At 48.1% G+C, this 25,720-nt stretch overlaps 1 protein-coding gene across 4 annotated transcripts in view; it reads right to left on the bottom strand.

The window, feature by feature from the left end:
• Positions 1 to 4,041: 4,041 nt before the first annotated feature.
• Positions 4,042 to 25,720, bottom strand: part of PLCG1 (phospholipase C gamma 1) — a 65,581-nt gene continuing 43,902 nt past the window's right edge. For 2 of the 4 annotated variants that reach the window (XM_027867147.1, XM_027867146.1), the window contains exons 11-34: positions 25,505 to 25,606; positions 24,536 to 24,654; positions 24,244 to 24,329; positions 23,973 to 24,093; positions 19,790 to 19,958; positions 19,237 to 19,359; positions 18,895 to 18,996; positions 18,573 to 18,760; positions 17,966 to 18,166; positions 17,684 to 17,803; positions 16,682 to 16,862; positions 15,683 to 15,760; positions 13,749 to 13,852; positions 13,221 to 13,317; positions 12,971 to 13,040; positions 12,611 to 12,768; positions 12,182 to 12,278; positions 11,662 to 11,886; positions 11,336 to 11,484; positions 9,359 to 9,473; positions 8,188 to 8,349; positions 7,004 to 7,092; positions 6,529 to 6,716; positions 4,042 to 5,584 (exon numbers count right to left, since the gene is read on the bottom strand). In XM_027867147.1, the coding sequence (XP_027722948.1) occupies positions 5,542 to 5,584; positions 6,529 to 6,716; positions 7,004 to 7,092; positions 8,188 to 8,349; positions 9,359 to 9,473; positions 11,336 to 11,484; positions 11,662 to 11,886; positions 12,182 to 12,278; positions 12,611 to 12,768; positions 12,971 to 13,040; positions 13,221 to 13,317; positions 13,749 to 13,852; positions 15,683 to 15,760; positions 16,682 to 16,862; positions 17,684 to 17,803; positions 17,966 to 18,166; positions 18,573 to 18,760; positions 18,895 to 18,996; positions 19,237 to 19,359; positions 19,790 to 19,958; positions 23,973 to 24,093; positions 24,244 to 24,329; positions 24,536 to 24,654; positions 25,505 to 25,606 (3,087 nt within the window). In that variant the 3' untranslated portion in view covers positions 4,042 to 5,541. The remainder of the gene's footprint in view (positions 5,585 to 6,528; positions 6,717 to 7,003; positions 7,093 to 8,187; positions 8,350 to 9,358; positions 9,474 to 11,335; positions 11,485 to 11,661; positions 11,887 to 12,181; positions 12,279 to 12,610; positions 12,769 to 12,970; positions 13,041 to 13,220; positions 13,318 to 13,748; positions 13,853 to 15,682; positions 15,761 to 16,681; positions 16,863 to 17,683; positions 17,804 to 17,965; positions 18,167 to 18,572; positions 18,761 to 18,894; positions 18,997 to 19,236; positions 19,360 to 19,789; positions 19,959 to 23,972; positions 24,094 to 24,243; positions 24,330 to 24,535; positions 24,655 to 25,504; positions 25,607 to 25,720) is intronic. The other 2 variants (XM_027867149.1, XM_027867148.1) reach the window with 2 other exon arrangements.

Here is a 25,720-nt window from a genome sequence, read left to right as displayed (position 1 = left end):
CAGAAAAAAGAGAAAATTAGGGGAGGAAGGGATGGGGGGGGAGAGAGACTAGAACAGCTTGTCTTGGTTACTGCATTAAAAGCTTTTTCATCTAACTTTTTGTCCCCATTTTAAAGGGATGAGCCAGGAAACTGAAATCAGCAGAAAAATCTAGGATAAAAGCTGTTCAAAATTACAAAATGTGGGGTTTTTTCCCCCCAAGTTGGGTCCACATTCTTAAGTATTAACTGTACTCACATGGTGCCTATTAACTCTATAATTTATATTTCAAAAAATTTTATCATCTCTGCCTCCTGCCCATAACACTACACCATGTTTGTAGTCTGCTGGAAAATAAGAGGCATATCCTATTATAAATGGTAGACTAGAACCAGGAAGAGTGTGGTTTTATACCCCAAATATTTAACCTGATAATCAGCCCCACAGTTTTCAGTGGGAATTAAAGAAGGGACACAGTTAATCTTGGGTACATTTGTAATTCCTGCTCTATCCATAGGCAAAAGCTTTGTTTCGTTGTGCCAGGAAGAATGGCCTGTACCATTACTGTTATTTTAAAAAAGAAAAAAAGGAAAACCTGCCAGCACTCTCCCTCTACCCCTGTAGATTCTTCATTGAGACTGTTATTAAGCACACCCTTTGTAAAAACCAGCATTTTTGCCAATGATCTACAGGCAACTCCCTGAGAGCAACTCTGCTTCTCTCTCCTCTCCTACTTACTTGTGATCTAATTTGAGGTATAAGCACTTTGTTCCTTATATACTGCTGGAAGAGATTTTGAGAAAGATTGTTAAACATCTTGCTATTGCAAGACTGACCTCTGCTGAGAAATAGGCTGGATTTGAAAATAGAATTCACTTCAATGAATTCAGCAGTTCAAAATGGACCTGTTTCTGGTGGCTTGTCTAAAGGTAAAGAACTTTAGCTAGACTGTAGACTTTATAAGGAGCCCATTTCACATGTAGTAGAAACAGGCCTTACTTTAGGATTCTGAAGATGAGTGGTAGGGGGTATGGTGGAGAAACCAAGGGACTAAGACAGCAGCACATGTTAATTTAGCCTTATGTGTGAAGATAACTTTTTTTTTTTTACTGTGGGTAAACATTTTTTTAAAAGTTTCAAACCTGCCTTAGATTGGGGCTGTGGTTATTGCTACTGCCTGCAGTGGCTCATGTGAGTGCAAACTTACCTACAGTTGGTCTCAAGGGCTAGCACTCCTTACAGCACAACTGCTCCTTCTAAGAAGTACATTTTGTATTTCCCTTAATCTTGTATATGTGGACTTGATTTGGGGAAGGAAAAAGAAAAGAAATTGTTTGTATAGTTTGGAATGGTTCTAAATGGTACTTCAAACCTTGATTATTCCTAAATAAAATACATAAAACCATCATCTCACATTCACAAATGTGTTTCTATGAAGAGAGTCCGAATTTATAGTTTAAGGTGGTTGTTGGCAGGTGATCCAACCCAACCCACATCAACTCTGTTGTGCTGGTTTCAATGTGTAATTGCAACATTTGACTTCAGCCAAAGGCTTTGGAATTAGTTAATAAACTAGGCCAAAGTGTGCCAAGCCCATTAATAGCATCATGTAATTGACATGGAATAATGGTATATGGAAGCTGAAAGGGGCCTTGATTTAGTCCAAACCACTGCCTCCACGTTACTTTTCCCAATCGTACAGCGTTAGTAACTGCAGCCCAAGCAGATTTTGCCAATTCCCATAGTTTAAATGATTTTTTAAAAGGGAGTAAAAGCTTATGTTTAAACATCATCTGCTAGAACATCTATGTCTTTCCTTTTCAAAGGAAAGCCTTTATTCCATCTATATCCTAATGCCCTCATGCCAAGTTGAGTTGCCTTAATCACAAACTAGACATGAAATTGCTTCTTTTGTTGAAAAAGATAAAAGTCTGAGTAGAACATAAGAGTCCATTCCTGTTTAAGTCCCTAAGGCCAGTGTTAGAGAGTAGCTTCACTTTATTCCTCTTAGTGCTGCTAGAGAGGAAAGTCTTCCTTGCCCACCCTAAACCCTCCAAAGCATCTTTTATACCTCGTGGGTGTAACAATGAAATTAGTCTTGCAATGAATTAAAACAGCAGCAGTTAAAAGGGGAATGATATAACCACTACAGAACCAATGTTCCATGATATCCCAGGAGTCTGGTTGTGAAAAGGTAGCTACTGCTTTAGGGAATGGATCCAGGTGAGCGTTCCTCATGAAAAGTGACCAAAGGATTCACTGAATTGGCTGAAATGATGAGCTCAAGTTGAGGATAAGAGGATTGTGTCCCAAGTCTCTGGGCTCAGTTGGGCGCCTCTTAATTTTGCTAACCATGTTCATCTGAAGTAATATGGAGGTTATTAATGAAAAGGTTCTTAAATTTTTAACTTAGAATTGAGACATTTTCGTTTCAGAAACATCAAAATATTCTAGTAAGACAAGTTATACAAGTTCAACCATTACTTGAGAAGCTCAATAGAAATGACTTCATCTCATCCCTTTGACAAAATATGTACTATAAAGAAAGCTTGCTAATAAACTGAGGTATTTATTCATAAAAACTAAACTTGTCAGAATAAATGAACAAAGTACATTTTGTAATGAAGTAGATTTGACAATGGTATGTGCCACTGTCCATCCTTGCCATTTTTACTAATCAGGGAAAGCTCTCATAGCATCAAGATGTTACCATTTTTCTAATATTAAAAACCAAAATGATAAAATGGAAAACAGGAATCAAGGAATTTTAAAAACCCAAAGTTGATTCCAATGGGAACTGACTCCTTTACAGTAATACATACCATGAGGTTGGATTATGTTGCCATAAGGTGACCCTGGCCTTCTTTTTATGAGAACAATGGGAAGGATCATACTTCCTGATGCCTATGTAGTTAATTTAATGCCCCCAGGAGGTAACATCACATACAAAGTTTTTTGTACTAAATCCCACCTATGAACAACTAAGAGTACTCTTCCCCTTCAAGTGGGCTGGACCATGTTAGCGTGTACTTTCTCATGGAGCCCTGAGGGAAAAAGAGGAGAGGGCTGACACACAGATGCCCAAGGTCTTCCTCATGCTTTCAGCTCAGTGATTTTTTTAAGTACTCCCATTAACTTCTTTTTTTGAAATCTCTGCGAAGCAATGCTGCTCATGATCCTTGGCACCACAAGTTACTAAGTACTTTTTTTTGGTTTTGTTTGGGAGAACAGGGTAGTGATGGCACTAAGAACCAACTAAGTATACACTTCTCCTTGAGTTTCAATAAAACTTACACCTAAAACAGACATTTTCTTTAAAATGCTCCTTTGGACTGGCATTTTATATAGCCTGGACTTCAAATTGTTTTTATGGTACCAATTTTTATGCCATCTCTGGTTGACTATAATAAAAATATCATATCTCTGGACAAGTTTCTTTTCTTTTTAGACACTCCCTATTCCTGGAGAATATGTATGCCTTGGCCTTTAGGAATTCATCCTACATTGACTATTTGAAATCAGCATTAATCTGCCTAGGCTTATATGTAAACTGCTGAAATGTGAGTTTGAAATGGGAGATGGTTTATATGAAATACTTGCTCAGCAGCAGTCTGGCCAGGGACAGATAGGTCTGCTTTCAGAGCAGCTTGGGACCTTTTCAGGACAAGCTTGGGGGGAACAGGGAAGGTGACAAGAGTTTATTAAATTTCTTTACAAACTGACAGAGGATATACCTATTGGATTGCTGGCCTTGTGGGAAAAGCTTATCTGAATGAGAGTTTTGAAACAAGGAAATGGAACCTTCCCTGCTTAACTGCTCTCTCTCCCCACCCCTTTAAGGGGATGATAAAAACAGGCAATTTGGTCTTTGATGATACAGGGTGTTCCAAAAGCTTTAGTAGTACAGTAGTATAGTGACACTAAGACTTTTGGGACACCCTGTATTTCCAATTTATCTGGTAACATCTTTGCTTACTGCATAGGCTTAGTATAGGTGACTAAGTGCTAATAATTATCCAGCCCTCCTTGCCCCCATAAAGAATACACCAGTTGGGGGGGGGGTGGTGGAAATCACATGAAGCCTTTTTATTTGGCAGTCAGGTCTTGAGGGCCCAAAATTGGGGGTGGCAGGCTTGCTTGTGCTGAAGGAAGGCGGCTGAGGGCCAGCTCCCTGTGAGCCCCAGCCCCAGGGCAGGCACTGATTTCTCATGCTCAGGACATGAGACACCAGTTGTAGGTTCTATAGTGTCTATTCTCCCAACCAAAGTAAGTCTGTCTCTCCTAGTCAGGTCTAAGGGAAGGCTTTCTCCTTGGGGCCAGAGGGCCAGTCATTCCAGGTAGGTACAAAAGCCATGTAGTATCCAAGCTGCTAGTTCAACCTCACAGATGTCTTCCTGACCATTCAACATCAGACATAGAATTTCCCAACGTTCTCCCTTGTTCTTGATGAATACAATGCCTTATTCCCTTTTCATGCCTAAAAAACTTTAAAGAGTCCTAAAATGTGCCCTCTTTCCCTTAAAAAAAATTTTAAAAGTCAGCTATTCTCCTCCCCTGCCACAAACACTAAGTCACTGCTTGAAGGTCCACCAACCAGCCACCTCTGAGCATCTCAGCTAGTTCAAGGCTCAGCTCAGGAAGCTGTACATGGGTGGCTGGCAGAGGTCTTTTTTTTTTTAAATGCCACCTGCTTTGGGAGTTCAGCTGTGATGACAGGAACAGAATGGGGAGGAGTAAATAACTTAGTTACAATACAATTTAGAAGAAAAAATAATACTGCTGTTTGTAACATGTTTTAACTTCAGGAAAGCATTCCGTCCTGAAAGAGGGTTAGTGTTCCAGGGCCATATTGCTGTGTCTGCAATCCTGCCTTTCTTGCCCCATTCACCAAGTAGAATATTCAGCATAGACACCCCTATGGGGTTTCAGGTCTGACTGACAAGGCAGCCTTCAAGCCAGGGCCTGGATCAGCCAAGGGACAAACCACTCAGGAACATTAGCCCTCTCACGCTGTTCATTTGTGGTTTTAAAGCTACAGGAGGATGTAAACTTTGTTCTTGGGGGTTCATCTTTGTAGGTCCCTTAGGGAAACAGCAAACACAGCAGTCAGCCCTTTGATCATTCTCAGGAATCTGTCCATAGCTCCTCAGAGCCCCATGCACTCTGTTGGGTGGGATAGGTGACTGACAAGCCCAACTCTCCCTGTGAGTGAGGGAGCGAAGACAAGGGCCCTGTCCTTTCCAGGAGAGCTGAGATGGGAGCACCAGTCTCTGGAGAGTCGGGACAAGATGTTTGTGCTCAATGCCAGGCATGGTATACAGTCTTCTTGCCTTTACCCTGGACAAGAGTGAACAGACTCAAGACAGTAAAACAGCTGAACAATGGCTTGGTTTTTGTGTAACATATCTCTACCAGAACATCGGGCTGCAGGCACAGAACCCAGGAGGGCTGCCTGAAGGAAGGGCCAGAGCAGTGTTGTCTCCGTAGAAACCAGTTCACAGAATCCCACGAGGCATCTGCTGCTAAAACCCACGTAATCCTTAAAGGCCAGTGTGGTTGAATCTAGAGGCGGTTGTCTCCATTGATACGAGTTCTCCGAAGTGCCCTAGAGGAAGAGAAGCACAGGTCCTGATTGAGACAGAGGATCCCCTGAGGTGAAGCTGCCCCCTCAGAGATCTGCTAAGGGTAGACAAGAGCTGGAGATGCAGATGTAAGACAACTCATTCCCGGAAAAAAAGAAAGAAACCACTTGAGAAAGGCATAAATCCTAGAGCAGAGTCCCATTTGAGGCTTGGGCTGAGACCCTGGGTAGTACAGCAGTAGCAAGGACACTGGATTCTGCCTCACCCACTTCAAATCTGAGTGGCCCAAGCAAGCCATTTAGTTTCCTGTATAAATTTGGACTAAGCCACATGCAGCTTGGCACGATCTAGTGCAGAGAAAATGCTTAATAAATGCTTGTTGGCTTGACTCAATGATCCAGAAGTCCCTTCTGGCTCTTGTTCTATGATCTTGACTTGTGGGATCCACCGAGGTGGTACTCTGCCATAAAATGACAGTCATCAGACAGGGCTGTTCTAACTGGCTGATTATTTGAATAATAGGTTCACCATCACCCTAAGCTCTGCTCTCAGATCTTTTTCTGTATATAAACAGTGAGTACATGGTGACCCAAGCTTTAAGCACAAGCAAACGTGTGTGTGTACTCTGGCACAGCTCAATTTTAGCAAAAAGGTAGACGGATATATACTGGCATGTGGCCCAAATCCCGCCCACCTTGAATGAAATCTGGGTCAAGGGCTGCTCCTGGACATTTAAGCTGCAGCCAGCGCCCTCTGAGTTACATGATGCTGCCTTGGCTCACTCTATCCAAACCTTTGCAAATGGTGAAAGAAACCTGTTGGGAAACCTGGAACCAGAAAAGCCAGGGCCTTGGTGCCCCTGTGAACCTCTTGGTGAGTGTCCTGGCCGCATTCTTGCCTCTCCCTGATAGCCCCAGGAGGAAGAAGTGGGAAGGAAGGAAGGAAAGAAGATGATGTGTTGTGTCACCTTCGTTCCCGGCTGTCAAAGTGGTCTGCTAGGTGCTCCTGGGAGATGCGGAAGTCCTCAAATGGTTGCTGATAGCGGGCTTCAAAGGAGCCCTCTCGGGCTCGTCCATGGAGCAGCTGGCCTGAAGATTCAGACCCCCGTTCTCGGAATGATGAGCTGCCAAAGGGGCTGACTTCACCATTCTCCTGCTTCAGGAAAAAACACCCTACATGCAACCTGCTATGGCCTCTGCAGGTACCACAATTCACCCTCACCCCTAATCTCCTCAGTGAGAAGCCTCTAATAAGAGCCAAAAACGTGCTTAGACCCAAGCTGCCCCCACCTCAAGCAGCATTATTTTAGATCTCCCTGCCCCACCCCATGCCCACTCCCCAACCAGGGCATTCTCTTCTCTCCTTTTGATACCCCCTAATATCTTTAAGGCCCCTTCTACAACGCCTCCTGACACAAGTAGCCTCAGCTGGGCAGCAAGTACCTTGGCAGGAAATATGTCTATTTTGATAAGCAGAGAGGCCAACTCCAAGTCCTCACTGTAGTTATTCTTCAAAGGCACCGCTCTGTATCCTGAAACCAATAAGATACCACCCATCCCACGCCACTGGTGAGTTTGTTGTAGGCACTGGACTCCCAGTGTCTGGGCTCACCTTCCTTTCCCCACCCCTCCCTTTACACTGAGCTTCAAGACGAGGCCTTGGCTTTCTCTGTCCAAGCCTTTGCAACTGGAGGAAGAGAACTCCCCTCACCCTGTTTACCCCATGACCCTTTCCCTAACTCCTCCCCACAATTTAGCTTGGTTGTCAAGGAGGAAAACCAAAGGGTTATTTTCTGTGACAGTATCATAGACATCACAGGTGCTGGGGCATCTGCTCACATTTACACAGCACTCTGCAGTTGTAATACTAATGCTACATTACGCTCAGCATTTGAAAAGAACTGGCAGCCAAAAAGCATCACTTAGTGTGCCAACTTCTAAGGTCGCTGTGCTAGGCAGCACTTCTTAAAGTGTGGGTCATGACCCCATAAATTTGGCAATAGTAAAAGGTTTCTGAATGCATGACTAACAATTAAAAATCAAATGCATGATGAATCCAAGATGTTTCTGGCAGCACTTGCCCATGCTGCATTGGACAACTTCACTGCAGCCTTGGTTCTGAACACAAAGCATGCATACTTTGCCAACTGAAACATGAAAAGGGGTTTGAGTGGAAAAAGTTTAAGAAGCCGTGTGCTAAGTGACAACCCAAAAGAGTGAAGTTCTAATGGTGGGATCTCAGGCTGAGCCAAAGGGTGAGATATTTGGGGGTCAGAGGGGCCTTCCCAGGACCCATCCTATCACAGGTGTCATGTGAGTGATAAGACTGAGGACTGTGACTAGGCCATACCTTGGCACAATAACACCCACATAGCCTGGCTGGTCCACCCTTGGAAGTGGGTGTGACGAAAAGTTATGAGGGTACTACACCTAACTATGGCATGGGAGGTTTCCCTAAAGACCAAAAAGGAGCTAGGCCATGGTTTCCCAAACTTCTCTGTGGGCTAAACGACTGTGTCCTCATGACTTAGTCATCAGGTGACAGAGAAGAAATCTCATAGGTCGTTAAAGGTTCCCTGAATGGGCCAACTGCTGGCATCCCCAGCCCCACCCCCCCCAGGCCTTACCTGTCTTTAGGCCTTTCACCAGGAAGGTGGCCTGAGCCAAGAAATTCTGGTCACTGAACATATCTTCTTCATATACCACAAAACGCAGGAAAGCAAACTCAGGGTTACTAATCTGGAAGTGGAAGGGCTTGGCTGGCCACACAGGGTTCAGGCCATTGTCCACTGTAAAGCAGAAAAGGCAGGAACCAGCAATCAGCATCTCAATCTGGCTTCTAGGGCACCCCCAGTCTCTGGATCCCCATTGCATGGGAGGAGAAGCAGGATGCTGAAGGAAAAGGTCATAGGGCTAAGGGATTCAGACCACCTTGGGAACCCCCTTTTCTGAGGCCATTCTTCTCCCACATGCAGGAGTGACAGGGCTAAACTTTGGGGCCAGAGGCAAGAGGACCAAGCTTTGCTTTGGGGCAGGTAGCTATCTCCCCCTTTCTCCCAAGCTAATTGTGCCCACAATGTTTGGGAAGTTAGGGGAAAGGGAAAGGAAACAAAGTATGGGAGGTGGGAGGTGAGGGGAAGAGACTCTAGGTTTTCACAAGCTCTTTCTTAGGCTAGAGACTCAAAACCACAACTCTCCCGAGAGATGCACACATACATGAACACAGAAAATGCCAGTGACTGACCAGCTATGTCACGGCCCTGACCTGGCCCTTGTGGGCCATGACAAACCCACCCAAACAATGCCCAGGCATCAGGGAGGAAGATGATGGGAGGTGCTGGGTCAGCATGTGGCCTGGAGTGTCACCACCTGTTAGGGTGAATGTCTCACGGTCTCATGAGAGCTCTGTTGAGGGAACTCTCCCATGGGAGTTCTAGCTTCTATCAGTAGAAGCTAAGGGTCACAACATAGTTGCGTGGCAAAAATAAGGAAGTCTCCCAGGACCTCTCCTTTGCTGACATGCAGCTCCCACGGTTGGTTTGGCTCTCCTCTCAATGGGAGATGAGTCCTGACACGAGCTCCAGCAGACCTGATGATTGGCTATCACAGGGGGATCACGCTTTGAACATGCATCACTAGGGCCATAAAAGACAGCTAACTGCACTCAATAAACGGAGCTTCTGCCACCTTGCTGTCTCCCGCCTCATCCATGCGTCTCGGGGTTACAGAGCATTGAGCTGGTCTCATGCTCATCACTGCAGCGGCCGTGTCAACCACCCCGTCCCACCTGGGCCTCACCCACAAATTCTGTCTTGTGCTTCATGTTGTCGTAGTCGGCCCCTGCTACCTCAATCTCCACGAAAGGACACACGATGCCACGGCCATTCTTGGGGAGATGCCGGGCCCCCAGGACCTAGGCAAGGCAGATGGTTTGTCTCCACTCCCTACAGAGACACACATATCCCCTCTCCCACTTCCTACATGCTGGTTCTCCTCTTAGGTTAGAGGGTATGTTTGGCCAGGATCAAAAGCTGGAAGCCACCTCCCCTGCCCTGCCCCAGGAGGTACGAGTGTTAACTCTATGCATAGCAGGACAATACTGCCTACCCCAAACCCAGACGGACCACGGCCCAAGACAGAGGCCAGCCAGGCATCAGTGATGCACTCCTGAGCCTTGGGGCCCAGCCTGTGTAGGTCCAAATGGGCCAAGTGGGGAAGTCAGATTGGTGGAGACGAGACGCCCTCTGCTGGGGCCTGATGAAGCTGCTGCTCCCAGCCAAAGCCTACGGTTGGTCTGGTACTTGTCGGCCTCTACTCTCCTGTTAGGTCTCTTCTAGGACCCCTGACTCTCCCTGGGTGAGGATCAGAGTTCATGGATCTTCCCCACCTGAGCCCTTCACCTTGCTCGACTATTGGCAGATGCTTCTCCTCCTCCCCCACCATCAGTAAAGAGGCTCCTTCCCCCTGAACGGCTCTGTTCCATGTCCCTCATGAGGCTTAGTAGGGTCTTCTATCCCCTGCCCAATAGGACCTTCTACGGCCCCACAATGGGATTTATTCTGAGAAGGAAGCCTGCCTGGGCAGCACCTCAGCACTGGACAATTCACATCGGGTCTGTGGGGCCTGTATCATTTATTCACTTGAAAATCAGTGCCCATAGGGACAGATTGAGAATGTGTAATTATGGAAGGGACGCCTTCCAGGATTGGAAGCATAGGTTCAGAGGTATAGGTCATCTAGAGTGTGTCCTCGTAAATCTCCAGGATTGCTCTGTGCCCACCTGGCAGGGCATACAAAGAGACAGACTCCCAGGAGGCCCAGCATCCAGCCCATCCTTGACACCTACACCACCCCCTGGGGGCCTCTAACCAAACTGATTGCCACTTCCTCCCTGCACACTGTACCATGGAAGGGCATGCCAAGTATGGCTATGCCATGTGATGGGACAGCAGAAAGAGCATCGAGTTTAGAGTTCAAATCCCATTTCTGCTACTTATAATCTGTGTGACTGTGGGCAAGTAAATTCACCTCTCCCAGTCTCATTTTCCTCATCTGTATCCTGTAACCTCACAAACCCCACAAGACAGTGGCAGCTCCTACAGTTAACACTGGGCTTTAGACAGCCTCACAATTCTCAGCCCTCAGAAAGCAACCACAGGGAAGTTAACTTTTCTAAGCCTCAGTTTCCTCTTCTGCAAAATGAGGATGATGCTTGTACCCACCTCACAGAGTGGTTGTGAGAAAGGCACTTTGTAAAGCACTACAGAAATGAGAGTCATGATTATTATTGTGTATGGCACCCACTGAGACAGCAGTCAAATTCTCTAACTCAACTCAATTACCTGCTTCTGTCTATACTAGCTGTCCCCTTCTCCTGACCTGCTATCTGCTTAGGCCTATGAGACTCTCTACTCCAAGCCTCTCTAGACCTGCCTTGTCTGTCCCATTTCCATCTACAGCCCACAATGATAGACATCACATAATAGAGCCCAGCTCTTTGTGGGCCCAAGACAGGTTCCAAAAATCACATCCTTGGGTTAGCCAGATCTTTTCCAATGGGCAAGCAGCACATTCCAATGTGGGGTAGGCCGAGGGTACTGACCAACTGCTCCCTGCCTGGTTACACCCTCTTCATCTTCTAGAAACAACTAAAGTTGGTCAGCTGTGGGCCTGGACCCCATTCCCGCCCTAAGTGGCTTTTGCTGTGGTATAATGATGGCAGTGCTGCCTCCCCAACCACCCTTCCACCCCCAAGAGCCTACTAGGCCTGCCCACCTCAATGCAGACTGCACATGGCTCTATCCCACGCAAGCTGCACTTGTCAAACGGGTCGAAGACTTCATCTCTCATGTTGCCCGGCTGCATCACGTACCCACAGCGCCCACTGGACATGAACAAGGCCTGGTTCATCTGCATGGGCTTGTCTAGAAGAAATTAAGTTGTAGTGAACTCAGATTACCTTTGGAGCCCTCAGTTCAGGCAAACAACCCAGATCTTTGGGGGGGGCTGATGGTAAAAGAGGAAGCAAAACCCCTAAACTCTCCCTCACACCCCGTAGAAGTTACAGCTCTCCAGACAGAACTCCTAAAAGGCCCCCTCACCTGGAGTCTGGAAGTTGAGGGCTACAAGCTGGCTGCCACAGATCCACATGGGCAGAGGGTCATAGTTGGAGGAGTCAAGCCGCTGGCCCTTCGGGTAAATGCGTGACAGCTGGAGCCGATTATACTGCAAGAACTTCTTGCCCTTGGTTTTATTCACATACTTCTCGGCCTTGGTCTCAGGGAAGGAGGACATGTCTCGGTAACAGGCCCGCTCGGTGCCAATCTCTGGGAACGTATGAGGAGGAAGTCACTGACTTGGCCATGAGGCTCTTGCCAAACCAGGCCACAGACAAGGGGCGCCATTACAGCCAAGACCTGATCCCTCAGCCCAGGCCAGCCACGCTGGGGCAGAGCCCCTGGCTCAGGGCCATCGCCTGCCCCTGATTTTCCTACTGCACAGTCACCTGCGCCAATCCAGGCAAGTATCACACATGCGCCCTCAGACTGGCTCAATCCACACACCAACAGTCACCCACGCAGGCTCCAGTCTGGCCTTTGCCTCATTCCCTCCCTTACTCACTATCCTCATCGAAGGGGACAGGCCGACAGTAGATGACGAGTTCAGACAGCTCCAAGGCAATTTTCTTCCTCCGTTCCATCATCTTTCCCTCTGTGAGCTGCAGAGCAGAGGGAGGTACATTAGGTCCCCTGGCTCTGACCCAGTGTGAGGAGGACATGACCTAATACCGACAGGCCAGGGCCAGCCCTCGGAACACTCCATCCCTCCAGGGAAGATCCCACGAGCAGAGCACATTCTCCGAACCCTCCCGGAGCCCAACTCTTAAATCCACTCATCCCTCCTTACATCCTTGCCTTCTCCCCATCCCTTAAAAGGCATGGTCTGCCAGCTGTCACCAGGCCCCATGCAGTAATTCCCCACCTAGCAGCCATTCCATGCTACCTTACGCCATATCCCCCCACCCCAGCCCATCCCAGGAGGGACCCTCACCCGGGCATCCGCAGTCTGGGCCACCTCTCGGATCTTTTTCACCCAGTCCTGTAGGTCCTCCTGTGAATCAGCAGCCACGTCCAGGGACCAATGTGCAATGGAAGCCATGCTGATTGAGAACACAAACAGCCGGTTGTTCTTCCCCTCTGGGCGGATAGCTGCGAGGCAAAAGCCCAACGAGAGAAAACAGGTCAGAGGCTGTGAGATCTGTCTGCCCAGCCCCTCTCCCAAGCTCCCTACCCCCTACAAAACAGACCCTCAGAAGGCCAGATGAAAACATCCAGCTGCAGCGACCCTAAGCCTAGCCTAACACAGAGGGGGGCTGCTCCAGGACAAGCACGAGCGAGGCCCAGGGCTCACCAATCTGACAGGCCGGCACATCCAGGACCCCACGGAGCAGATCTCCCAGGGGGCTGTTCTCATCCAGCTGCTGTAGAGAGCAAAGCCACAGTGACCATCAGCTTGTCAACACCCGTGTGGTTCTGCATGTGCACGAATACATTATGGGGCAGGTGGGACCTTCTGGCCAAAAGCCCCCTGCTCACAGAGAAACGCTCTCCGGCCAGTGCAGGGGGGCTGTACGTGCACACGGGGCCCTCTGTGGCCTCACCTCCCTCTCAGGCTCTAAGGCGGCAGGATTGGCCATCTCCTCCACATAGTTGGATGGGAACCAGAGCTGCTTCTTCCCTCCATAGTCTCCCCTCCACCTGCAGGACAGACAGCACACCTGGCACCCTGGAGCGTGGGACTCAGACCACAATAGACAGGGGACATGTTGGATGAATGGCCACTCTAGCCACCTTCCCTAGCTCTCCCTTCCGCATGCCCTGTGACCACTCTGCCCTGTCCTGAATGCTAGCACCAAGCTGGGGGACTGGTATACTTTTAAGTACACATATACACTTGGGTACAATCACACAGGCGAGAGTCCAGACCTACACAAGCATGCAGATCCCACAATTCTCTTTGCCTTCCCAACTGTGGGCCCAATTCTCAACCTTCTAGGAACCAACCACCTCCTCAGACCTTCCCACCATCTTAATCCAAGAGGGTGGAGTAGAGTAGAGATCACCCAAGTTAGGATAGGCTGGGGTTGGACACTCCCCCAAAGAAAACATTTTAGATGGCACCAACTCACCAGCCTCCCTCCTGCTTTTCTACATTCTGGATGATGGCACTCTTCGTAAAGGTCAGCTCATCTTCCCGCTGTGCCTTGTAGTCAAAGAGGGCTTTGACTGCACACTGGGGAGACAGTGAGGCTGGTCAAAAGGGGGAGGGGACAGGGACCCTGCCCCTAAACAAGCCCTGGTAGAGAGAGAGGTATCTGTGTTCAGAAAATGCATCCTAGGGTTGCTGAGGCAGGGAGGAGTATGACGGCCTCGATCCTGGGGCACCGACATGGTTTCACATTATTCACTACTCAAATGAGGAGCAAAAGCTGCAAGGGGAAAAAGCTGAGCTGGGCTGGGCTGGGTTGGGCTGAAAGTTCAGAGAGTCCCCCAGAAGGAACTTTGTACACAGCTCTGCACTGTCCACGATGTAAGGGAAGTGGCCTGGAGAGTGGATGGCCTAACCCTGTGCTGCTGTCACAGGATTTAAAGCCCAAAGAGAGGGGCCTGAAAGGTCATCTTGCTCAACCTCATTTTACAAATAACACAGAGCTGCCAAGGGACCTTAGAGACCATCTGGTCCAAACCTCTCCATTTACAGAGGAGGCAACTGAGGCCCAGAGAGGGGAAAGACTCATCAGGACTTTACAGGTAGTAAACAACAGAGCAGACTGGTCAACCCCAGGTCTTGTCTCCAAATTCCATGCTATTTTCACTCTATCCAGCTGATTCACTGTTCATCTGGTCCCTCCTCCACATGTGGGAGCTATCACTCATACACATACATTCATACGTGCCCACAAACATGTATAAATCCATGTAGATAAGAATATATACATTATCACATATTTTATGTTCTAAAGTCCCTTCTAACTCCAATAGCCTAGGAGAGGTAGGGATATGCAAAGGAAATTTGGAGACAGAGAGCCTAGATTCTGTTACTTAACTACCTGCATGACCTTGGACAAGTCCCTTTACCTCTCTAGGCCTATTTCTTCTTCTGTAAAAAAAAAAAAACCAAAAAAAAACCAAGAATTTGGTTTGATCTTAATGAACCTTCTCCCTATACCTATTAGACGTGTCCTGTTTTGATTGGCACATGTCACAGTTTAGAACAACTGAGGCAGAAATTGGGACTGAGATGTTTAGCTGAGCTCTGCCTGCCCAGTAAGAGGACCCTGGCAATTTGGGGACCTTTAGGGGCATCTGAGTCCTCAATCAGCCCTGGGGGAAGGAAACTAAGCTTCAAGAGTTACCTGCTCAGGGCCTGGCCAGGTAAGATCCTCAGTCCTGGAAGATGACAATACCTCAGAGCTGGAAGGGGCGTCTCATTTATCTAACCCTTATCAGAACAAGAACTCCCTTTTACAGCCATCCTGAAAAATTGTCTTCTGGCCTCCCAGGTACAGCTCTGCTTGGTGCTGAGATGCCAGCATCCCTTCCCAAGGAGGGGAAGCTGAATATTGGCTACAAGTCTTAAATCTTCTGCTTCAACCCAGGACTCCAGTTATGAGGCAGAGGGATGGGGGAAGGAAGGAGGGATCCCAAACACCCACCCTATGGGAAATCTCCTCAGTTCTCTCTCACCCCCAAGAGGTAGCCCAAAGAGAGGTGCCCTGAGGCCCCAGACTAGCACGGTCCCAGGGAAAAGGGAGTCCCTAGAAAGAGGCTCCATGAGCAGTGAGTGGCCACAGGGCGCAGTGTCGAGGTGGTAGCATCTAATAAATGCAGCTAGGTGCTAATGCGGGGGTTTTAGGTTTACAAAGCACTCTACATGTTACCTCATTTGATCCTCATGACAACCCTGTGAGGTTGGTACTATTATTATCCTTATTTTACAGATGAAGAAACTGAAGTTGAGAGAAATTGACTTGCCCAAGGTCACACAGCTAAGTAAGGGTGTAGGACGAAATTTGAACACAAGTCCAGCACTTGATCCCCTGAGCCACTTGGAGCCCTTTACCTTAAAAGTTGGCATTGGGTTTGCCTCCACGTAGAAACCTGGATTCCGTCCTTCATACAGGGCTCCGTAGTCTGGCTCCTGAAAAGAATGAGACTTCCTATCAGGGATAGCAGGTATCTCTGAGCTCATCTCACCCCTCTGGTTGGAGGTACGTACGACCCCTTCTTCAAACTCACGCTTCCTGTGGCTTTCCTGATGCCACATTCTCCTTCCTCCCTGATTGCTGGTTCTCGGTCTCTCACGCTGTTTCCTCATCTTTCTCCTACTCCCTAAAGAGTTATGTCCCCCAGCCCTGTCTCTGATCCTCTTCTCTCTACACTCTCTCCCTCCTTGACTATTTCATCCATTTCCACGACTTCAATGCTCAACACAGGCGACTCCCAAATCTTTGCCTCTAACCCCGAACTCCAGAGATGCATTTCCAACTACCAGTGAGACAGGTTCTGGAAATCCTGCCAACACCTCAAAATCAGTCTGTCCACAATGAAGCTCACTGTTTTCTCCCCCAAAGCTGCGCTCCCTCTGATGTCCTCTATTTCTGTTGATGGTACTGGTATTACCACGTTCCTGTTCTCTCAGGAATGAAATCGTAGGTGTCATCTCTCACTCTTCCCCACGTCAGTTCTGTCTCTGCCCCTTCTTCTCCACTTCTAATTGCCTTGCTGCCTGGACTATTTGCAAGTCCTGCCCTCCCCTCCATCACCAACTCAAACCTGCCTGACCCAGCTCAAGCCTCACTGTCTCTTCATGGGTCTTCTTGCTCCCTCCCAGCCCTCACTAGACACCCAAGATCACCTACTGCACCCAATGCTTTTTATTTTCTTAATTACATTTTAAGTTCCAAATTGTCTCCCATCCAATGCTTCTTATGTCCCCGGGTCGTACACTCACCGATTCAGAGCCACTTCCAAGCTCTTCTATGCCACCCCAGCCCAGGCTGTTGCCCTCCCACCGGTGGCCCAGAAGTCCCCCCTAGCCTCCCGGGTGCCCCTCTCTCACTGCTGTGCCAATCTTCTCTAGTGCCTCCTCATTGATGGGGTAGCGGAGCTTCATCTTCCGGTACAGCGGGTGCTTCTCGTAGTAACTGATGAGATCTACAAGGCTGTCAAACTCGGAGTTCCCCAGCATCACTGTCTGCCCCTCCTGCTGGACCCGGCAGTGTTTGATCTTTCCTTCTGCCCTGAGGGGTCAGTCAGACACAACAGCTCAAATTTTCAGCAGAATGTTTCAGGACGTCACTCCCCCAACCCCCAGCCCTGCATAATCAGATGGGGTGCACACCTTCCCATCTCCTTGTCTTTGCACTGGCCATCTCCAGGCCTAGAATGTTGTCCCAGACTCTCTCCTCCTTCAAGTCACAGCTCAAGCAACACCTTCTACATGAAACTTGTCCTGATGCCTCCAAATGCCAGTAGGACCCCTCCCCCAATACCCTTCTATCTACTGACATTTATTCTCTACCTATGCTATATATGCTTATAGTTGTACTTGCTCTCTAACTCATTAGAATGTAAGCTCCTTGAGCTTTCATTTTTAAAAATTTTTATCAGGGCAGTTAGGTGGCACAGTGGATAGAGCACCAGCCCTGGAGTCAGGAGGACCTGAGTTCAAATCTAGCCTCAAACACTAGCTGTGTGACCCTGGGCAAGTCACTTAAACCCAACTGCTTCCCAAAAAAATAAATAAATAAAAATGTGCCGATTGACACTTAAATCTTCTCTTAAAAAAAAAATTTGTATCCCTGAGCTTAAAAAATGACGGCTGAGTGACTGACTGGACACAGGCCCAAGACCAACCCTCCCCCAGCCCTGCAGAAACAGACAAGGCTAATATACCTCTCTACCCTGTCCTACCCTGACCCGTGACCCCATGACCCAGGCAGAGGCACAGTTCCAAGACAATACCTCCTGGTCACCTCCTCACCCACCCCTCTATTCCCTCCCTCTGCAGCAGTCTTTCTGCCCCCAGGCATCTTTCCTCATGTCCCTCCAGTCCTCTCACCGGAAGGAGATGGCATAGGAGTTGGGTTCACTCCGCTTTCGCACGAGGAAGGCCCCATCCCGGGGTACACGCATCAACATGTGCTCCGCCTGGGCTCGGGTCAGACTTGCATGGTACCACCTGCAGGCAGGTCCCCAGGGTCATTACACTCCACTGTCCACTGACAGAAAGGTCCCCAGATCCCTACCACAATGCTCCCCACAGGCCTTTTAAAATATCATTATACCCCACAGAACCCCAGGCCCCTCCAACTGTCCTCTTTCCCATTTGACTGCCCCTCACTCTTTGCTCTCGTGGGCATTAGTCTGAGGCACAGGCTCCGTAAGGCGCATCTCGAACTCGTTGCATCGCAGTGGCACCTGCTGGTAGTGGGTGATGAGGTCATAGAGGGAGTCAAATACCAGGTTGTCCGTCAGAAAGAATTTGGGGCTGCCAGCATCCTGGCGTGAGTGAATCCGGCAATGCTGGACCTTCCCATTCCGCCTGGAGGACGGGAAGGGGAGGAGAGCATTGTGAAGCCCCAAACCCAAAGGGGACTGAACCCCAAAGGTACCCACAGGTATCTAGTTTTGGACTCAAAGATATAGGGGCCCCTTAGGAGGTTCTGCTCATTCTTACTTCCCTTCAGCCCTTGGCCTTATATATCACAGGATACCAGAATCCTGAGGCCTCGGGGAAAAAAGATGCTGGGGGGAGGGGTCTGAGGTGGACCATGCATAGATCAACCAAGCATTCCTCATCTGTAAAGGTCCCTCTACAGAACTCTATGTCCTGTACTCCTATTAACTAAACTCTCAGGGAGAGTCTTAAGGGAGGGCAGGGAGACGAGGAAGGGATGGTCCCACCCTGCAGGAAAACCGAGGCCACAAGTACCAACAGAGGACCTTACCAGAAGGAGAGCGTGTAGTCCCCAACAAAGGTCTCGCTCTCTCGAACCAGAAAGGAACCGTCAGGGGCCCCAGTCTCAATGCAGTATTCAGTAAGCAGTCGCTCAGCAATATGGCGCCCATCCCGACCGGCCCCGAGCTTGCCATGGAACCACTTCTCGCTGGAGTGTAGCTCCGCACTGCTACTCACCTGCGGGGGGCGGGGGGACTTCATCACCTGCTCCTCCCTCTCAGACTTGTTTCATCATCTGAGATCTCAGCTTTCATGTTCTCTCACACTCCCATTGCCATCTCCAACCCTCTGGGCCCCAGCTCCATCATCACCTCCTTTGGCTCCTCCTCATCATCATTGCCCTGGTCACTGTTTGTCTCCTCTGAGTAGTAGATTTTGCTGCTGGTCAGTACAAAATAGTGCGGGTACCACTCCTGAGGGCCAGAGGACAAGGTCACAAAGGGCCTCTAACTGCCCCCGTGACTCCTGCCCAGCTCCCCTAATTCCCCAGCTCCTTTTAGGTCCCACCCCTCCCTCCCATGGCCCCCTGTACTCCCCAGGCCTCCTTGCCCAAGCTTACACAGATATTAAGTAGCAGAGCTAGGATTTAAACCTACTTTCTGGCACTACAAATTAACCCATTCTCCTTCCCTTGGCCCTGGCCCAGCCCTCACGTGGTTAATGGGGTCTTCCAAGTAGAGGATGCCATTCTTGATGGAATTGCTGATATCATTCTCTGAGTACATCACTGAGGTGGGCACCTCCTCGTAGGCACTGCCCTCGGCCAGCTTCTTGTGCTGCCAGACGGAGAGTCAGGGGTCCTTGCTCAGTCCCAACATTCCCAATCTGACCTCTGCCCTTCTGACCGATTCACTAAGAAATCTCAACCAACTAGGCCAAAAGTCCCTGACAGACGAGAGGGGACTGAAGTGGCCAGACAGGGCCTGGCTCCTCTGCCTGCCTGTGGTTCTGCAAAGATCACTCAGGGCCCCATCAAGTCCACCCCAGCCTGAGCTCAGCCTCCCAACTTGGCTGAGGCAAAGGGAGCCCGGAAGGGATGGTGAAAGGGAAAGGAAGAGGGACATTTACATTGGAGTGTAGAGAACTGGAGACCCCCATTCCTACCCCTTTATCCCCTCATTCCCCCTGCTCCCTAGGTCCCCACTGACAGGGATTCTGCCTCCTCCCTGCTCTTTCCCCTCTGACCCCTGCCTACCACCCAGGTACCTTGATAAGGATTTTTCTCTTGAGCTGGTTGGGTGAAGGCAGACCATCAGCCGCAATGTCCACAGGCTTAGTAAGAAGGGTGTCGCCAAATACTTTCTTGAAGTATTGTGCCATGTTTCTCTGCTGAGCAATGCTACAATGATCCTCAATGGACAAGATCACTGGATACCTGGGACAGGAAGGTGGGGGCTAAAATCAGGTTAGGCCTCCCCCCATGCTCAGCCCTGTTAGAAGGGGAGAAGAGGTGGGGACGTGGGTCCTGCCGTGGGGATCAAGTCTGGTTGGGAGTACATGGCACACACCACTACCAACTCAAAACAGGGCATACTCAGTGTGGGATAAGGAAGGAACGTGGACAGCAGGTGGCAGGGGGCATTGGAGGAGGGAAAGCTCACTGTTAGAGGCTGGTTTGGGCAGCTAGGTGGTGAAGTTGAGAGAGCAATAGGCTGAAGTCAGGAAGACTCATATTTGTGAGTTCAAATCCAGTCTCACACACTTACTAGCTGTGTGACCTGGACAAGTCGCTTAACCCTGTTTGCCTCAGTTTCCTCATCTGTAAAATGAGCTAGAGAAGGAAATGGCAAATCAGCCCAGTATCTTTGCCAAGAAAACCCCAAATGGGGTCACAAAGGGTCAGACACAACTAAAATGACTGAACAACAAGAGGCTGGCTGGGGTTAACAGGGGAGGCTGGAGCCGGCCTCCGATGAAGGCTGGAAGAGGCAGAAAAGACTTTAAGCTTAATGTGGTATCTCTTCCAATGTTCAGCACGGGGCACTGCATATAATCAGTACTTAATAAGCATTCATTAAAATCACTGTAGGAGTCAGGGAATGCTTCCTGGAGGAAGCTAATCCGGGCCTTAAAGATGAGGATGAGATAGAAGAAGAGGATGGGGAGGGTATTTCAGGCAGGGAAGCTAAAAGAAAAACAGAGACAGGAATGAATGTGGGCTGGGCAGGGGACAAGGGAATGATAATAACAAGAGCTAACATACTGATAGTGCTTTAAGGTGATTCTGAAGTGAATTGCTCTACACCTGTTAACTCATTTGATCTTAACACAACCAGGTGAAGTAGGTGCTATTCTTATCATCATCCCCATTTTCCAGATAAGCAAAGTAAGGCTGACCAAGGTTCTCAAGTGTCTTCAGGAAAGATTCAAACTTTGTTCTTCTAGACTCTAAATCCAACCCTCAATCCACTTTGCCACCTAGCTGCTGGGCAGCAGAAAAGGGCATCACTGCTTTATAAAACAGCCCAATGCAAGATAAGCCTGGAAATTCAGGGAGGTGCCAGGTTGTGGAAGGCCTTGAGCAACAAGCAACTGTTTTGTCCTTTATTTATACATTTATTCAGCACCTACTATACGCAGGACACTAAGTTAAATGATGGAATTGCAAAGATGAAAAGGAGACAATCCCTTCTCAAGGAATTTGCATCCTAAATGTACATGGAGAAGTAAAATGCAAAATATCTCTCCATGGAGAATGCCCTACCAACAGGATGGACTACTTGTACGATGTAGGAAGTACTTGATCTGAGTTTTGAAAAAAAGGACACTAGGGATTCCACAAAGCAAGGAGGCGGGGTCTTCCAGGTCCGGGAGACCGACAGTGCAAAGGTCTGGAAATGGGAGATTAAACTAGAATACAGACTGTGTGAAGGAAAGTAATGTGCGGTGTAAAAGAGCAGGCTGGAGCCAGACTGTGAAAGGCCTTAAAAACAATACAAAGGTATTTGGATTTGATCCTAGAAGCAAGAAGAAGCCTCCTGGACTTACTTGAGCAGAGGAGTGAAGATCAGTCAGATCTGAGCTTTAGGAAAATCACTCTGGTATGAATAGGTAAGTCATCTACAATCTTGTGAAAAAAGATTCTAAAAAGCTAATAATTAGAGAAATGAAAGTTACAGCAATTCTGAGATCCCAACTCACACCTATAAAACTGACAAAAAGGAAAACAAGTGCTGCAAGGGCTGTGGGAAAACAGGCACACTGGTGCATTGTTGGTGGATCTGTGGACAACAATTTGGAATTAGGCCCAAAAGGTTACTAAAAAGTACAGATGCTTTGACCCAGCTTTACTACTACTGAGCGTATACCCCAAAGGGATCAAAGAAAGAGGACGAGGACCTATATGTAAAAAAATATTTATGGTAGCTCATAGTAGCCAAAAATTGGAAAAGGGTGATGCCAATCAATTGGGTAACAGCTAAACAAATTATGGTACAGGAATATAAAATGAGCAGCTTTAGAGGAAATTGGGAAGACTGCTATGAACTGATACTGAGTGAAGTGAACAGAAATAGGGGAACAATTTAAAGAATGACATAACATTATAGAAAAAAATGACTTTGGAAAATTTTAGAACTCTAATCAATGCAATGAAAAATCATGAATCCAAAAGACAATGTGGAAGACATATTATTTTCAGACATGGCCAATATGGATTTTGTTTTGTTGGACAATGCATGTTTATAACAAGGGGTTTATTTTTGTACTTTTTAATTTGTAATTTAAAAAAAACATATATATGTATAATATATATGTGTCTATATGTATATGTACACACAAACACACACACACACACAAACATATACGTATTTTTTTAATGGACTATCAGTTTGGCAGTTGTGTGAAGTATGGTTTGGAGAGGAGAGAGCCCAGACTGGAAGATCAATTTGAAGGCCACTCCAGGTAAGAGGTGATAAGGGCCAGAACTAGGGTGGTGGCCATGTGAGTGAAGGTGATGAATTTAAGGTATATTAGGCAGCTAGGTGGCGCAGTGGATAGAGTGCTGGGCCTGGAGCTGAAGACCAGCTTCAGAGACTTACTAGCTTTATGTCCTTGGCCAAGTTACTTAATCTGTTTGCCTCAGTTTCCTCAACTGTAAATGGGAATAATGATAGCCCCTACCGTGCAAGGTTGTTATAAGGATCAAAAGAGATAATATTTGTAAATTACGTAGCGAGGTGCCCAGCACATAGAAACTGCCAGATGAATGCTACCATTTATATCATTGTAATTAGCAGCAGCAGCAGCATTTTTGTATATCATGAAAGTAGAGTCATCATCTGTATCATTATTATATAGTGTGAAAGAATTAGCAACATCATTGTTATTGTTACATGTTGTGAAATTAGGATTGGTAACACTTGGCAGACTGGATATGAGGGGTAAGAAACAGGGCAAGGTCAAGGCTGAGCCTGGGGACGCCAGGCTGGGGACCTGGAAGGCCAGACAACTGGCCGCCACAGAAGGTTTTCCTGCAGGCTATTAATGTTGAAAAGGTCTTCACCTAGGCCAGCCCTCCCATTTAGAAGATGAGGAAACTGAGACCTAGAGAGAGTAAGGGGCTCAGCATCAGGAAAGTCAGAAAGGACTGGATGAGGAGAGACCAGAATCAAGGACATTAGGTAAAAGCCTACTGCACAAGGAATGACGAAGGAATAGAAAGAAGGGACGGATGGCAGAGAAAGGACAAACCAGGTTAAAATGTAATTGGGAAATGTTTAACAGAAAAACATAAAAATGCAACACGACATAGACAATGGCAATTTGTGGTTTGCTGAGTCAATAGATGGCCAGGAATCCATCTCTATTTCTATCCACAGGATAAACAGGTAGAATGAACGGGACTTGGATGAAAGAAGAGCCAGCATAGTATGCCAGAACGCTGGACTGGGAGCCAAGAATCCCGGCTTCAAGTCTCTGTTCTGCCACTAACTTGAGTGACATCAGGCAAACCCCACAGACCATTAGAGCTGGAAAGGCCAGCTCTAAATAATCATCCAATCCAACTGCATTTCCCAGATGGGAAAACTGAGGATCAGAGAGGCAAATCAAGTTGCCTCAAGCCACACAGAAAGACAGCAGTCAAGCAGAGACTAGAACCTAATTTTTCTGAGTCTTAATTCTCCCTTCTCTTATGATCTCTGTGAATTTCAGTTTCCCCTTTTGTATGAAGGAATGAGACATCTAGAAGAGACGAGATGCCCCGTGGGGTCTCTTTCTGCTCCAACGTTCTATGAGCAAAGATAGCTGCAGGCTTTGAGCCTCGCTGACAATGGAAGCAGGGGTTCACTCCCCCAGCCCACTGGGCTCTAGGAAGTGTGAGTCCTCCCTCCCCTCTAAGACTCCTGTCTGGAGCCCCCAGGCTTACTCATATTCCCACTCCACTCACTCTGAGGTCACGAATGCGTGCTCCTTAATGGTGTGCAGAACATCAGAGAACTTAATCTTGGTGGTGAGGGTATGTCCATGGTAAATGACAGGCATCCCGTCTGGTCCATCCCAACAGTCCACTTCAAGGGTCAAGGGGAGAGATGATGGCGGTTCAGTCCAAGTAGGATAAAAACTAAGGCATCTCTCTGCTCCCTTCACTATGGTCCCAGATACTAACAAACTGTAACACTCCCCCAAACCCCCCAATCCCTCCGCACTCCCCCACTCACACTCAATGCATCGACAGCCCATACGAAGACACCTTGCGTAGGCCTCCAAGGAGGACTCACTGGAAAACTGGTCCCCGGTCAGGTACCTATTATTCATGGATGGAATTTGGGTTGGAGGTAGTCAGGCCAAGCAAGGGGGCAGACCCTCCTCCCCTTGCCCATCACCCGGCATCCCCCTGGGTTCCTGTCTTCCCAGGGCAGAGATAACAGAGAAGAAAGAAAGGGAGAAAGTGATGCTGGGAAAAAGAGAACAAGCCTGAGCCCTCCCATCCATCAGCCCACAGGTCCTCACGTGTTATGGGAGGAAGAGATCCAATACTGAGACAGGGGGTTGTTCATGGTGTCCACACACACCGAATCCAGCTGGGAGTTCCAGATGTTATTCTCTTTGGAAAACAGGAAGGTAACAAACTGCCCCAAAACAGACGGGGAAAGAAATTGAATTCCCAGCAGTCTGAATGCTACCTCCAAAGAAGGGTCTGGGCGTATGACTCCCAGTAAGGTGTGTGGCAGATCAAGTCACAGCTGTGTCAGCCCAGACTAGCCACAGGCTCACATGATTTCACCTGGGAACAGACCGCTCCCCCACACACACCCCAGCCCTTCCCATCTGTGTGGTCTGATGTCTCTCTTCCTCTAGCTTCCCCCTTTACAGGAACCTGGTGTGGGCAAGAGCTCTGGGGCCTGGCTGGCAGCTAAAGTACTGAGTATGTTCTGGTTTTCACGTGAAAGAGTGAATCTCTCTTTGTTCAACCCAACTCCCAAATGCATAACTAGGCAGCTAGTTAGAGGACAGGGCCCCAAACTTGGGGCCAAGACGACTTAAGTTCAAATCCGGCCTCAGACCCTTTTACTTGCTGTGTGACAAGTCATTTAAACCTTTGTCTACCTCAGTTTTCCTCATCTGTAAAATGAAGATAAGAATCTCAACTCCTATAATGTTGTGAGGATAAAATGAGATATTTGTAAAGTGTTTTTACAAACTGTAAAGCATTACATAAATGGTAGCTATTATTACCTAGGATCTACAAGGAAAAGCTACAGGAGGTTGACTTTCAGTCCATCTAGGAAAGAACTTGCTAATAGATTTAGGGCCGTTAAATGGATTTCCTTGGGAGATAGGGAGCTCCCTCTCACTGCTGATACTCCAGTCAAGACTGGATAGTTACTCTCTGGGGATGCTGAGAGAAGATCCCTGAAGTGGGTGGGCAGTTGGCCTAGAAGCCCTGTGAGGTCCCCTTAGATTCTGTGAGGGCCTCACCTCATCCAGGAAGAAATAAGGTTCCTCAATCTCCCGGAGTGGGTCTTGGAGGAAGCTGAGCATGAATTCCTGCACCTGCAGCCTGTCAGTGGCCCACAGCTCCTGCAGGGAAAGGACTGATGCCAGGTGCAAGGAGCCTCAGGCCTCCCAGCCCAGCCCACAATCTGCCCTGGAGCCTTGGTGGCAACCTATGAGACTGGTGGGTGATTCAAAGGT

This window comes from Vombatus ursinus, unplaced genomic scaffold, assembly GCF_900497805.2.
Source record: "Vombatus ursinus unplaced genomic scaffold, bare-nosed wombat genome assembly UNPS02014785.1, whole genome shotgun sequence".
NCBI classification, from domain to species: domain Eukaryota; kingdom Metazoa; phylum Chordata; class Mammalia; order Diprotodontia; family Vombatidae; genus Vombatus; species Vombatus ursinus.
Note: the sequence above shows the minus strand (reverse complement) of the source record. Positions and strands in the feature narration are given on the sequence as shown.